The sequence below is a fragment of the Blennius ocellaris genome, assembly GCF_963422515.1.
Source record: "Blennius ocellaris genome assembly, chromosome: 16".
Taxonomy (NCBI): domain Eukaryota; kingdom Metazoa; phylum Chordata; class Actinopteri; order Blenniiformes; family Blenniidae; genus Blennius; species Blennius ocellaris.
Window position 1 is genome coordinate 6,262,001 of NC_137665.1, and position 13,257 is coordinate 6,275,257.

Below are 13,257 nucleotides of genomic sequence, written 5' to 3' on the forward strand. Positions count from 1 at the left end.
ATCGCGCACCATTCTTGACACCCTCTTCTATCAGTGACTTGGCAATGGGGACCTGTCCCTGACCCAGCGAGAGAGCGTGCAAATGCTTGCTCATGCCAGAGGCCTCAGCCAGTTGCTGCAGGGCCCCTGTGGGGTCCACGCCAGGCGACAGAACAAAGATCAGAGGAGTAGAGTTGGTGGATTCCTCCAAAACCTGGGGGGAAAAAAGAAGATTAAAGTGTAGTCAGCAAAAAAGAGGAAAGTGAGGATGGATGAGACGAAAAAAGAAAACTTATTGACTCCTAATACACGTAAAATTGAAACCTTCTGAACTGATGCTCAAGACAGAAATAGGATGAAATGGATACAGCTGTCACTCACCGCATTCATGTCGAGGTCAGGCGGTTCTACAAAGCGTCCGCCGAGGTGGCAAGCGACGAAGGAGGCGACGCAGAAAGAGATGCGGTCCTGACGCAGAGAACGCACGATCAGCATCTTCTGGAACTCATTGCAGTTGACGTCCCAGTCATCTAGAGGGAACGAAACAGAGAGGAAAGTTAATGCAAGGATATTCCAGGGTGAAGGAGGGCAGAAACATATATGGAATATTAAGAGAACTGAGTAACAAAAAAGTATAAAAGGTGCTGGATGAAAGAAATAATGGGGGAACTCTCAAGTTCCGTCATGCAGCGATGATTCAATGAGAGAGACACACAACACACATTTGTAAATGTCTGAACACTACTATGTTTAACAAGAGAAACCAAACATGCTCTTTTGCTCGGACGTGTACATTTTTTTATATCCAGTCTGGAGGGGTGCGTTTAAACTCATTAAACTGCTGTTTTCACTGCTTTTCAAGGGACTATTAAGAATGTATTTCAATGAATTTATGCTGTATTAAAAAAAAAGCAATCATTCTGTTTTAACGTATTTATACTCTGTTTTAACTCATTTCTACATATTTATTATAACACTGTATTTTTCGCACCTTATTTTATCTCAGGTGCTTTTTAAGTATTTTAATCTTGGGTACTTTTTAAATTGTGTGTTTATCGCCTTGCTTTTGCCCTGCATTGAAATTTTGCTCTGCAGTACATGTTTGATGTAAATTGTCAGAATAACAACAAAAGTAATCCATCTAATCTATCCGTTTACAGCATTATTTAGGTCCAAAGATTTTTAAAGATACATTTGGTTGTAGAAGAGAGATACTTTTAAAGGAGAGTAAAGATGAGGCTATGCTGATCTCCTCTGTTGGGTTGGTTCTGGAGCAACAGCGGCATGTTTCATGCTTCAGGAACAATTTCTTTCAGTAGCAAACTATCAAGGCAGTGAAAACACCAAAAAGACACTGACGTGGTAGTCGAGCTTTCTCCGGCTCAGAGCTGGTGAACCAGGTGTGCCACTCTTGAGGATACAGCTCAAAAGAGAGTATGATGCCACGGAAGTTGTGGAGCTTATCCAGTTCTGTGATGTTATCCCAGCTGCACTCTGTCAACCAATTGGGACACGAGTGAACCATCTGACTCTTCTTATTTAGCACCTAGAAACACAAACAAAACAGTTTGTTTCGTGTTTTTTTTTTTTATCACTCCATCAAAAAGTAGGTCACACATCCAATGCATAAATCACAAAGCATCTGCGCCGTTAAGTTTGTCCTGTTGGACTATCTCAAAATCAAAAGCAATGCATGGGTGTACTTGGTGTTCCGTACCACTCCCCCCCGAAGAAAGAAGTTGTACTCATCCATGTTGAGTTTGCCAGCCATCTCCATGATTTTGACACTCATCTGGAAGCTGAAAAGCATCTTGTGAACATCAAACAGAGCGCGGCACGTGTACCTGTGCAAGACAAAACGCCACATTAGACAAGTTTCAGTCCATTCAAAATGTGTCATACTAGTTCATACATTTCATATAAAGTGGTCTTTCATCAGCTATTTTTCACTTTGTACTACATGTACTGTAAGTGCTCATTTCTGGTGTTTGTGTGACTACGAGGACAAACTCAGCCTCTATTTGTGGGGCTTTTTCAGGGTCTTGTTCACGCCCACATGCACAGAAACATGCATTTGAAGTCGATGAAACGACACAAAATCGCCTGATGGTGTGAATGTAAAGTGACCTGGCTGGAGATTATTTAAAAGATTTGAAAAGATACCTCCTGATGCTCACCTATACACCGCATATGTGTGGTACTCATTGAGGTTGGCGACCCTTTCCTCCAGCTTGTAGCTGCGCTTGCTTTTTTCTATACTCAGGATGAACAAGTTAATGTAGGCATCCAAAGAGAACTGATACATCGGATTGAGGCTGCTCATGTCGTTCTGAATGATGTAGAGAATGCAGGCTCGCTGGGCACATGGGCGGTAGGCCTGTGAACACAGAATACTTTAATTCCTCTCCACCAATATTCAGAATTAACAAAAGCAATTTAGAAAACTATGAGTATGTGGACTGTAAAAAATGTAACAACAGCATTTCTTTTGACAACAATATTAATTCTATTCTAATTTCAGTTACAGTAAGTAAGTAACAGGTAGTAAAGATAACATGAGATATTTGTGGCAAAATGACAAATGTAGTGAATAACTTCTGTTTCGCTTCAGCACTACTGCAGCACCTCTCTTGCAGAGTCGATCTTGAGTTCAGTCTGTTCGCTGCTCTCCAACTGCTCTGAAACCTCAGCCGCTGTCATTTTGGATGTCTGCAGGGTGTTTAAAAGCTGAGCATCGTCCAGCAGTGAGCCAGTCGCCTCACTCAGCAGTCTGGTAGGGTCAACATAAGAGACATTGATATAAAGAAAAAAGAAAGAAAAAAACAACAAAGAATTAAGAGCGGTGTCATGCTGAGAAGTAAGCTCAAGAAAAAAAAAAGGAGGCAAAGCGCAAAAGACGTCATACAGTAAAAACTGTTACGCACAGGCATAAACTGAGTAATAGATCATTTGCACACAGTTGCACTTAGTGGGTGAAAGTGTTATTAGCCACTTGGACGAATAACGTCTCAGAGGATTAACACTGTAAGAATATATACATAAAGCTGCAAAATGAGCGGCACTGAAGTATTTTGTGACTTTAGGTCGTCATTGATACAGCATTAACAGTGTCTGCTTGTTTATGACGGCAAGAATGTACAACATTTTTGGAGCAGCGGTGGCCTTGAGCTTAGAGAAACAGATGTGGGATCAGAATCCTGCAGGTTCAAATCTCACAGCTTCCAGATCACCCCGAGCAAGACTCTTGACTCCCATTAGCTGCCCGGAGCTTAATTAATTAATTAATTTATTTATTTATTTATTTATCACTTTAAAAGTCATTATAAAAATAATCTCAACTACCTGAGGATCTCATCCTCCAGGTCCTGCAGGTTTCTCCTGCCAGAAGCAATGCTGATCACCAGAGAGTCCTTCTGCTCTTCCAGCTCTCTGCGCTCTTTACGCACCACAATTCCCAGCAGTTGAGCTTCCAGGCCCTGCACAGACACACACAAATCCCAAAGACGATGTGTTTTAGGCAGTAGGACAAACATACACCGAAACTGGGCAGTTTCAGAGTAAGTGTAAAACATAGGGAAACCACACAAACACAAACACACACACTCTCTCACACCTGTTCCTTGACAGCAAAATTGATGATTGTAGTCTTTGATGAGATCTCTTGTGTGAAGTGGGGGTTAGACATCTTGGTGGTAATATAAAAGCGAAACTCTGGACTGTACTCCACCTCCCGATCACCCAGCTTCATTAGCAGCCTGCCACCTGGAAAGAAAACACACAAATGTAGACATGTTCACACAAATTTAGCTTTTTAAATGTTTAATTTGTGAACGCTTCAGTGTGAAAGTGTGTTCCAGACCTTTCCGTTTCACGGACTTATGGAGAATTGGGGTGAGTGAGGGGTCCAGCTGTTCCTGCACATTCTGCAGCAAAACGGGATTCCCAAGCTGAATGGCATTCTCCAGCATTTGCAGGTAGTCCGGCATTTGAAAGTTGATAACTTTCAGATCCTGTAGGTACAGAATGTGACGCACACAGAAATACACCAGAATCAGGAGCTGCACAGTGGTGTTCTGGCAACCATTTGATCAGCCTTGTATTGTTCATTACGTTGAAGACGTAATAGAGTGCCATGTGTCAGCATCTCACCTTCTTTGATTCCATTTTCTGGATCCACTTCAGAGCTTGGCCCTGTGGGTCGATCATTAGTGGCCATCTTGGATGCAAAAATAAACAAACAAAAAAAACCCCAATAAAGAATAGATCAAGTGAGTCTGTAATCAATGCATGTATCATGTTTTGTCTTGTGAATGCAAACACAAACAACAACAAAAAATCTAAATGTAACAAATATATTTAGAAAAGCCGTTAATATCTGTGATAAACACATAATATAATTGTTTTTCTAACATTCACTGACCGGTTTCCACGAGTGACAATTAATCCGTTCTCAGTAGAAAATGCATCGGAGGGCAGACCCTGAATATTCCAGTCCTTCACCACTGTTGGGTTGGCAAGAAACTCTGCAAAACTGAAACCTGGTGTGTAGGGGATCCCCGAATCCTGAAGCTAAGGCCCAAGAGGAGAAAAGACAGGGAGCAAAAACAAACAACTGTTTCACCAAATCATGACACTATAACTGTAATCTGTTTAATCATATAGGAAGACATTTTCCTAAACAGAAAACAACCCATTTACATTTCACTGCCCTGTACATAAGAATATACTCCATATATTTATGTAGTGTGAGTGCATCTGACCTCCTTCTTCCACATGATGAGCAGCTCATCTCTATAATGGGATAGGAACGGTCCCATGTAGGAGAGGAAAGATGCTGCCAGCAAACAGTCGCCCACCAGGTATCCCATGTTTTGTTCAAGACCCTGAACATGAATGAAATGAATGCGCAGATGATAAAACCGGCAGTATAGAAAATATAGACCACCATGCTTAATGTAAGTTTCACAACTATAGAGTTTTACTTCCAAATAACTCTGATGAATTCAAAGAGAAGGTCTTTATGGTTGATTAAGATATGAACACCCTCTCAGAAATTCTGGGACATTGTCTTACAAGAGCATATTACATTCATATTTTAAGTCTTTTCTGCAGCTGAACTGCTTTGAAGTTTCCAAAATTTTCTGCAATTTTCCATCTTTCCATTGCTGTGTGTGTATGTGTGTGACGTACAGTGACTTTCTCCTCCCAGCGGATTCTCTCTCCAGTGAGTCCAGTCACCAGCTTGTCGGCTCGGTTCATTTTCAGCTCCATCTCTTCTGATTTAATCCTCAAACTTCTTTTTATAGCCACTTTCTCGTCGTGCTGCTTTTTCAGCTCGTCGAGCTTCTCTGCCAGCTGATTGTACAAGCAAACGCACACATTACTTGCGACCTGACAGACAAACTGGACTTGAGATAGCATCGACACATCCATTGGGTGGTTGCTCGATGAGCTGAGCTTCATACCTGTTGCTGTTTGTTCTGAGCGTCAGCCAGAGCAGCCTGTTTGTCTCGAAGCTGGGCCATGACAGTATTGAGCTGAGCTCTCTTTGGCTCTACAACCCTGTAGACATGCCCATACACCTAGAATTTAAACAAATTGGAAGTCAAAGCAAGAAACAAGCAATAAAGATTTTGACATAGCGGCAGAGTGAGACGGTCAATTGAACCCTCGACCTTGGAAGACTCCCTAGATTACCCACTTAACATCAATGGTTCATATCAATTTGCGGTTCACCCAAGAACTCAAATCACAATCTTTTCCACCCTAAGCAAGAATGATACTGTGTCTGCTGGCTTGTTTTGCAAGCCAGCAGACACCCATTTACCTGTATGGCTCTGACCCACATGCAAAGAGACTTGGCAGCCACTGAAACCTTTCCAATGATATCTGGCTGGAAGTCAGCCTGTTTGCAGTACTTTCCAATTTTCTTCCACACACGGTCCGATATATTGTCCTTGTCAAAGTTCACCAGTGTTTTGATGAAGTTAGCCTCACCTGCAAAGGAACATTTGATTGTGGTTACATGTTTGAGCACGCACTGAGTTTGGACTTTCTATAGCACACAATAAAAACTTCACATTTTAGTATAGTTGACCAAAGTGCTGCACAAGAATATAACATTAAAGTGCGAAGCTCACCACTTCCCAATCAACTGTTGCACTGGGAAAACAAGTGTAACAGTCCACAATCTGCACTGCTTATTCTGGCCATTGTCAGAACAGTTGGGTATTTACAGTTCCTTTACTGCTTTTACCGACTGACATTGTTTTAATGCTACGTCTTACCCAGCTGCCTCTTTGCCTCCGACCAAGTAGGGTCTTTCCCCAGAAGGGTCATAACAGCCTGCATCACTGTCTCCACGAGTGCGGGAGGACGGCTATACGACTTGATCTCTGTCATGTCCCCCTTATTCAGAGACTCCAGAGCCTGTGTGGGAAACAAGAGCGTTGATGTTGGAGGGCAGAGCAGTAACGTGTGATTCAGAACCTGTTGTGCTACTGAAGTAGCACAACAGTAAACACATCATGAACAGCAGTTGTTTTTGTCAAAAACATGTAATTAACCTCTGTCTTAGTATTCAATGAATTAGTCTGTGTATTCAACGTAATTAGTCTTTGTATTTTCACAATTGCTATTCGACATTTACAGCATTGAAAATAAGAGATGGCAGAGGAAAAACTTGATCTACCTTCATGGCCTCTTCCAGGGCAGGCAGCGCCTCGTCCAAGTCTATCTGTGCATTATGGGCTATGGCTTTACACTCCGACTCTTCTGCCTTAATTTTCTCACTGCTGGCACTCACCATCTATACAGAGACGGACAAATATCCACCAGTGTGTTATTGATTGTTCAAAGACTCTTTCAACAATCTACCTGGGACAGAAACATACAGAAATGAAGCATTTTTTGCAATAGCATGTGTTAAAGGCCAGTTTATAAACTCAATCACATTATTTTCAACCGACTTTCGTCAGTTCTTGCAATTTTCCATGAAAACAATTACACTGCAGATAAGAAAATGTCAGCTCGGTTCATTCACCCATATTGTCTGTCAATCAGAATGTGTCGATCACAGCACTGCGATCCAATCATACTGCTACGGTGGTTTTGCATGCATGTTGTTACTGGTCATAATAATCCTATCTATTTGGTATTATGTGAGCTTGTGCATGTTAATGAAACGTACCTTCTGCTGCTTGTCAACTTCTCTTTTCTGTTGTACGATGACAGAGAAGCATTCGTCGCATTCTTTTTCGGACTTGGCCACCTGCTCCTTGGCCTCCATGAGCTCCACAGACATGGCCTCCACGTTCCTTCGTGTGTCACTGAGCTTAAGAAGGCAGTTACGCAGCCTGCTCACCTGCTCCCCCAACACACTGCGTTTCTCTGTCAATAACCTGCAGGGACACAAATGTCACTCCAGATTGACAACATGAGATTTTCTAAAATATAGATAATAAACACATTTGGAATCAAACAGCAGTTGTAAACATTTTTCCAGGTGGATCATTTTATAGCCTTAATAACAATTTCCAGCTCTCAAAGCTGCCTTGTCATCCCGCTGGTCTGATCACTTTACATTCGACATATTCATGACATGACCACATACAGCATGTTCCCCTTGTTTCTGAGGACCTTGTACTGTACTGCAGAACTCAAAATAGGCCCGATAATTCATATATAGGACGTCTCTATTTTGACATCTCTTTCCAGGAAATAACATCCTTGTCTTAAATCTGGACCAGTACACTTTGTGCACTCAACATCTATATCAGCGACACTTGAGAATGGATTTCTGAACCACGAGACTGTGAAAACCTACATGAATACTCACGATTTTCCTAAAGAAGGGAGAAAAGCAGAGCACCATTTGGTTTAGGAGGGAGTATGAAAGTGCTTACTTCTTGTATCCAGACACCAACTCCAGGTAGTTCGCTGGTGTCACATAGTTTTTCCTCCTCATCTCCAAATTCATCTTTTGTGAGATCTGAGCCACTGACTCGTGTATTGATACAAAGATGCCAGCAATCTTTGTCTGAATCTACAAGAGGATGAAGCACACATACAAGCACTTGTGAACAGAGACCCCAGCCTAAATAACTTAAAACCATGTAATATATTTTGTACTTCATTAGCAGGTGTTGGCAAATAGAATAGGCCTTTTTGAAAAACAGTACAAAAGAGTACATGAAGCCCAGTTTGGAGACATTGTGTACTGTGTGGGCCATTAAACTGCATGGCCACAATTATTAGGATCCTAGAATAAAGGTTGATTCATGTTTCATCATATTGTGCATCCCTTCAGACCTCTTAATCTTCTGTATACTATACTACAATTTTTCAGCCCTATGAAGCTAAAGTTACATATGAACTAAAAAAAATCAGCACAAAAATGTGTAAGGAACTGTGCACGAATGCCTCACCTCTTCCATGGAGCCCAGCTCCAGTCCGTCCAAAAACCACTCGGCTACTTCCAGCAGCGCGACTTTGTGAAATTCACAGAACCAGTCGATGGTGGTGCAGTTGACAAGGGCAGGGTACTGAAGGATGTGGTTCCTTTTGGCAAGCAGTCATTCATGTGTTTTATTCAGACAGAATTTGTAGTTAACCATCATCATTAACCGTCGCACTAAGCATTAAGGAAGATGGTTCGAGAAACCAACTGAGGAGAATAATCAAGGTATGCACATGCAACACTGTGCCACTAATTACAACAAAGTCATCAAGGCACAATGAAGAAAAATATCAAGAAGTGAATGCAGGTGTGTGTGCGTGCACAAATAGCACACTCTCTCAGTCACTGCATCCATGTCATTTGGAAATGCTATGATAGGTTCAATCTACCTGAAGGGTTCTCCTATTGGACTCATACAGAGCACGACGTGCAGGTTGTTCCTGACTCGCTCGATCAAGTAGCTGAACAAGGAGTCGGGAGTCTCTGGCACTTTGTCTTTCCTAGCAGAGTCTGACAGAGCCTCGCATACCTACAGGCAGAAAGCATGTAGAAAAGCAGAAAGAAATGGACATATTTGATATCTATAAATAACAGATTTCTTCAACCTCTTTGAAGAAGTATGCGAAAAAAGGTTTTTTAACAAGTAAACACTTTTTTTACACTTGGTGATATTTAAATAGGTTAGACTGAGATATACGCTTGGTCTTGATAGACACAAAGACAAAAAGTAAATTGAAGATCGTACAAACCTCAGCAAACTCGTCCTGCTTGTAGAGGTTAGGTACCTCTGCAGAGCTCATGATGTTACTGATGTCCTCGAGGAAGGCTTCGTCTTTTATCTGGTTGTCATTGAAAAGGAAGACCGTGGGCTTGTTGTCTACTCCAGTCAAACGATACAGCTTCTTGATGTCTGAAAGCAAAGGAGAAAAAAAACATTTAGAGTACATAACGGTGATTAAGAATGTCACCTTGGTGACCCACCTCTGTAAGCGCTCACACTGAACATCATCCAACACTGTCACAATGTTCAAAATTCATTTTTTATTTTGGAGAATGCCTTTTTTGGGGGGATTTTGGACAGAGCTTTGTAAAATAACTGGCAAAGTATTGGCTCTCACCTTCTCTAAACTCCTGTTTGCGGTACTGGTTGGTGACCTCCACCTCAAACAACTGGTACCCACAGATAAAGGCCGCTATCTTGGACAGACTCCGTTTACCACAGCCTCCGACACCAACCACAGCCATGTTGCCTCTAGGCTGACTGATCACCCGTACAATGCGTGTTACTGTTGATTGAAAGAAAAAAAAAAATCATACAATTTACCTCAAATGCAACCATTTATACCTATATTTTTGTTTCTACTGCTTTATCTCATTCCCAGTTGATCACACTTTTGCACACGAGAGTGCGTGCAGTGTTGCAGACGCACTGTGTTCAATGGCGTCTTGGAAGAGCACCGGGCTCATGGACACTACGCCAGGTGTCTGGTTGTAACCCTCAAACTGCTTTTCCATGAACGTCTTGAGAGCTTTCATGTCCAGCAGGTCCTCATACACAGAGGCATCACTCATGAAATCACCTGACACACAGAGAGATAAAAACACATCCACAACTTTAGTAGTATAGTGATAGTAATACTTTATGCACCAAGAGCTGGCTAAAGGCATTGCGGTGCTCATATGTGTATGCAGGTGTGCAGTACCAAATATTGGCCGTTGCTTGTTTGGGCAGATTTTGTGGAACGAGATGTCAAAGTGAGAGTTCAGTTTTTCTCCAAGCAAAGCTATGAAGGTATCCATGTCACTTTGATTCACAAGGCGATCTGAGAAGACTCTGAAAGTGACAACATTTTGAAGAAGGAATTATTTAATCTGCCACTTTTAGGCTGTGGTACAGTAAGATTGGTACTTTGCTTTGAAGCTGACAGGCAGCCACTGTGCAGTGCCTGGGTAGTACTCGGGATTTAAGGGCCTTGCTCAAGGGCTCTCTGTGGTGGAGGTGATGAGAGTTAATTTTACCCCCACAGACCAGAGATGAACTGGGACTTGCTTCAAAAACTTATAAGCCACCACTGCCCCATAAAAAAAATCAACAAATAATAATCAATACTGAAGTTGAACTGCTATGACTTCGATATGCCAGATGACAATGGGAGTTTGTGAAAAATAAAACATTTTCTTACCTAAAGCACTCATGGATCCACAGTCTTGCAATGTTGCTTTTAGCATCATGGAAATCTGGGTGAGCTCTAAGTAGGCCCTGAAACACCTGGAAGAGATAAACAAGAAACACACACCATTATCTAACATTTGGAGACGATAACAAGGTGTTAGGTTTCGGTGTTCCCGTGCATATTCCCCGAAGGAAATAAACCACTGTATATTCTTCCATTTTTGTGTACCTTAGAGATGTCCCTGAGGTTGAAGAGGTAGTGTATCTTGGCTGGAGTAGGACGAAAACAAGCAGTGACAGCATAGTAGAGCTCCAGCGTGGCCTCAGTCAGGATTTTCCCAATGGGCTTCAACTCCTGAAAGTCCTGAAACTTTTGATTCATCATGGTGGTATAGATACTTTTGATCTGCAATTCCTACATGCAAAGGGGAGATGTATTGGTCAAATATTAGAAACAGTCAAACCAAAGAAAACAGAAGGGCTGGATGTTGAGACAGAGTGCCATTTTGCAGCAGATTTGATCATGAATCAAGCATTTTTTTGTATGGTCTGACCAAAAAGTAGTAATAAATTATGACAAAAGAATATAAAACAAGTGAAAGAATACCACAATCTACTGTAAGGAACTGATAAAGGACAAGACAAAAGACACTAACTTAAATTTGAGTTTTTTGTAATTTGATAAGAAAAAATTAACTTTCTTTAATTGGCAAAACAATACTTACATTGGGAAAGGTCATATTTATGAGGTTGAATCTACTCTGTAATCTGGGAGAAATTGTAGTCCTCCCTCCACCGGGGGGCCCCATGGATGTCAGTAAGACCATGTCCTGAAACACAGACGCACGCACGCACGCACGCACGCACGCGCGCGCACGCACACACGCACACACGCACACACACACACACACACACACACACACACACACACACACACACACACACACACACACACACACACACACACACACACACACACACAGCTGAGCGTTAATATGATTGTTAAGAAGTCACAATATTTAGAAGTAATGAAAGCAGTGTTAAAAATATAAAACATGCATCATGGTCATATTTCAACATTGATGTTAACAGTACTTCATGAACGGTCCATTTCTCACCTTGATGACCTTCCGGGTCAGTTTTTGATGGTCGTACCAGAAGCCATAATCAGTCCAGTGGCGCAGCAGCTCCAGCGGTGGCTGGGAGCCAAAGAGGTCATGGGCTGGCATGTTGAAGTCATCCAGGAAGCACAGCAGGCGCTTTCCACCGGCGGGTATAAACAAAGTTTTTGTTCGCTTTTCTAGTCGGCTCTCTATGATGGTTTGGATGTGAGTGGAGGAGGTCTGGGCAGAGGCATGGGAAAAGGAGGACACAAACATGCAGATGAAATTATTGTTTAACTACCCGAGTAGATGAAGGGTTTCTAAACCAAAAGTAATGCTGTAATTAATAACATCATACATCAGTCAAACAATAGCTCACATGTTGAGTCATTCTAATTGAAAACATTCATGTTTATATGGATTATATATTATTATATATACAGCCTAAATTCAGTGCAGTTAACCATAGCTCCAGCGCAATTCAACTTAAACCTTTAAAAAGAGACAGATCCTTCGTCTGCTGTCAGATTTTAATTTCAGAACGTCATTTGAATCCTGCAGTGATATGGAAATAAATACAGAGACTAGACACTCCCAGTTGTACACAGACCATTAAAGACACTGACCTGTGTAGACATGTTGATAGTGAGAGCAGTCCAATTGTTATCCAGGCCTCGCAGGACACTCTGGGCCAAAGATGTTTTGCCAGTACCCACGGGCCCAGTGAGCAACACTGGATACTGTTTCGACACCAGAGCCTGCACCAGTAAGTTGTAGCGTACTGTGTCTATTGTAGGGACCATAATCTTATAGAAAGGAGCACTGCAGGGAGAAGGAGAAGTCACACATGCAAGATGGGATATGGAACAGGTGAGGTGGATGGAGAGCACATCAACACACTCAAGCTTAGACAAAACCAGCTGCTTACTCACGCTGCATCGTAGCGCCATCCTTTGGGCAGCTGCTCTTCAAAAGGAACCCAGCTTTTATTCTTTGAGTCCACGACATAGTCATAAATTGAGTTCTGAAAGATTTGAGGTAAAGACATGAGATAATATTTCTGCCAGTTAAAGAGATGCATTGCATTTATGTAAATGTGCTACATTCATAAAATCAAACTCAAACCTAAAATGATGCACTCAATAACATTAAAATAATTGTAATGGTTATAGAATACCACGTCACTGCGTTTGTTTTGGGTAATGATGTGGCGTCTACAGGCATAGAATCACTCTTCAAAAGCACTGTACTTTCACTGTGAGGATTTTTAATGCCTCTGTTAAAATACTTTATTGTCAATTTTCTCAATGTTTTCTTTTTTAAACTAGTCATGAAAATCCCTCGCAATAAGGGAGAGGCTGAGTGTCTGCAGACCATTCTATACAATGAACCTTGAGAGGAAAGGTGCCGTCCATCTCTCGCAGGAAGTTGTTCATCTTTTTGCGTCCATCCTCATCCACAGAGGCACAGACAGACCAAATCAAGCTGAAGACGAACCAAAGTTCCACCATCCTACCCAAACTCTGTGCATCAGAAATATTCAC

General features: G+C 41.8%; 1 protein-coding gene across 1 annotated transcript in view; it reads right to left on the reverse strand.

Moving 5' to 3' along the window:
• The window catches only part of dnah2 (dynein, axonemal, heavy chain 2), a gene marked incomplete at both ends in the record, with an annotated part of 38,381 nt that overhangs the window by 5,540 nt on the left and 19,584 nt on the right, over nt 1–13,257 (reverse strand). The window contains 32 exons of the mRNA XM_080511900.1: nt 10–193; nt 361–509; nt 1,339–1,525; nt 1,697–1,823; nt 2,157–2,356; nt 2,605–2,749; nt 3,322–3,455; nt 3,593–3,741; nt 3,839–3,989; nt 4,129–4,195; nt 4,400–4,548; nt 4,740–4,862; nt 5,170–5,334; nt 5,445–5,561; nt 5,807–5,976; nt 6,267–6,408; nt 6,671–6,787; nt 7,169–7,379; nt 7,884–8,023; nt 8,406–8,538; nt 8,827–8,966; nt 9,187–9,347; nt 9,556–9,723; nt 9,868–10,017; nt 10,141–10,271; nt 10,621–10,706; nt 10,840–11,025; nt 11,336–11,440; nt 11,729–11,953; nt 12,340–12,535; nt 12,646–12,737; nt 13,105–13,257. Coding sequence (XP_080368026.1) covers nt 10–193; nt 361–509; nt 1,339–1,525; nt 1,697–1,823; nt 2,157–2,356; nt 2,605–2,749; nt 3,322–3,455; nt 3,593–3,741; nt 3,839–3,989; nt 4,129–4,195; nt 4,400–4,548; nt 4,740–4,862; nt 5,170–5,334; nt 5,445–5,561; nt 5,807–5,976; nt 6,267–6,408; nt 6,671–6,787; nt 7,169–7,379; nt 7,884–8,023; nt 8,406–8,538; nt 8,827–8,966; nt 9,187–9,347; nt 9,556–9,723; nt 9,868–10,017; nt 10,141–10,271; nt 10,621–10,706; nt 10,840–11,025; nt 11,336–11,440; nt 11,729–11,953; nt 12,340–12,535; nt 12,646–12,737; nt 13,105–13,257 — 4,753 coding nt within the window. The remainder of the gene's footprint in view (nt 1–9; nt 194–360; nt 510–1,338; nt 1,526–1,696; nt 1,824–2,156; nt 2,357–2,604; nt 2,750–3,321; nt 3,456–3,592; nt 3,742–3,838; nt 3,990–4,128; nt 4,196–4,399; nt 4,549–4,739; nt 4,863–5,169; nt 5,335–5,444; nt 5,562–5,806; nt 5,977–6,266; nt 6,409–6,670; nt 6,788–7,168; nt 7,380–7,883; nt 8,024–8,405; nt 8,539–8,826; nt 8,967–9,186; nt 9,348–9,555; nt 9,724–9,867; nt 10,018–10,140; nt 10,272–10,620; nt 10,707–10,839; nt 11,026–11,335; nt 11,441–11,728; nt 11,954–12,339; nt 12,536–12,645; nt 12,738–13,104) is intronic.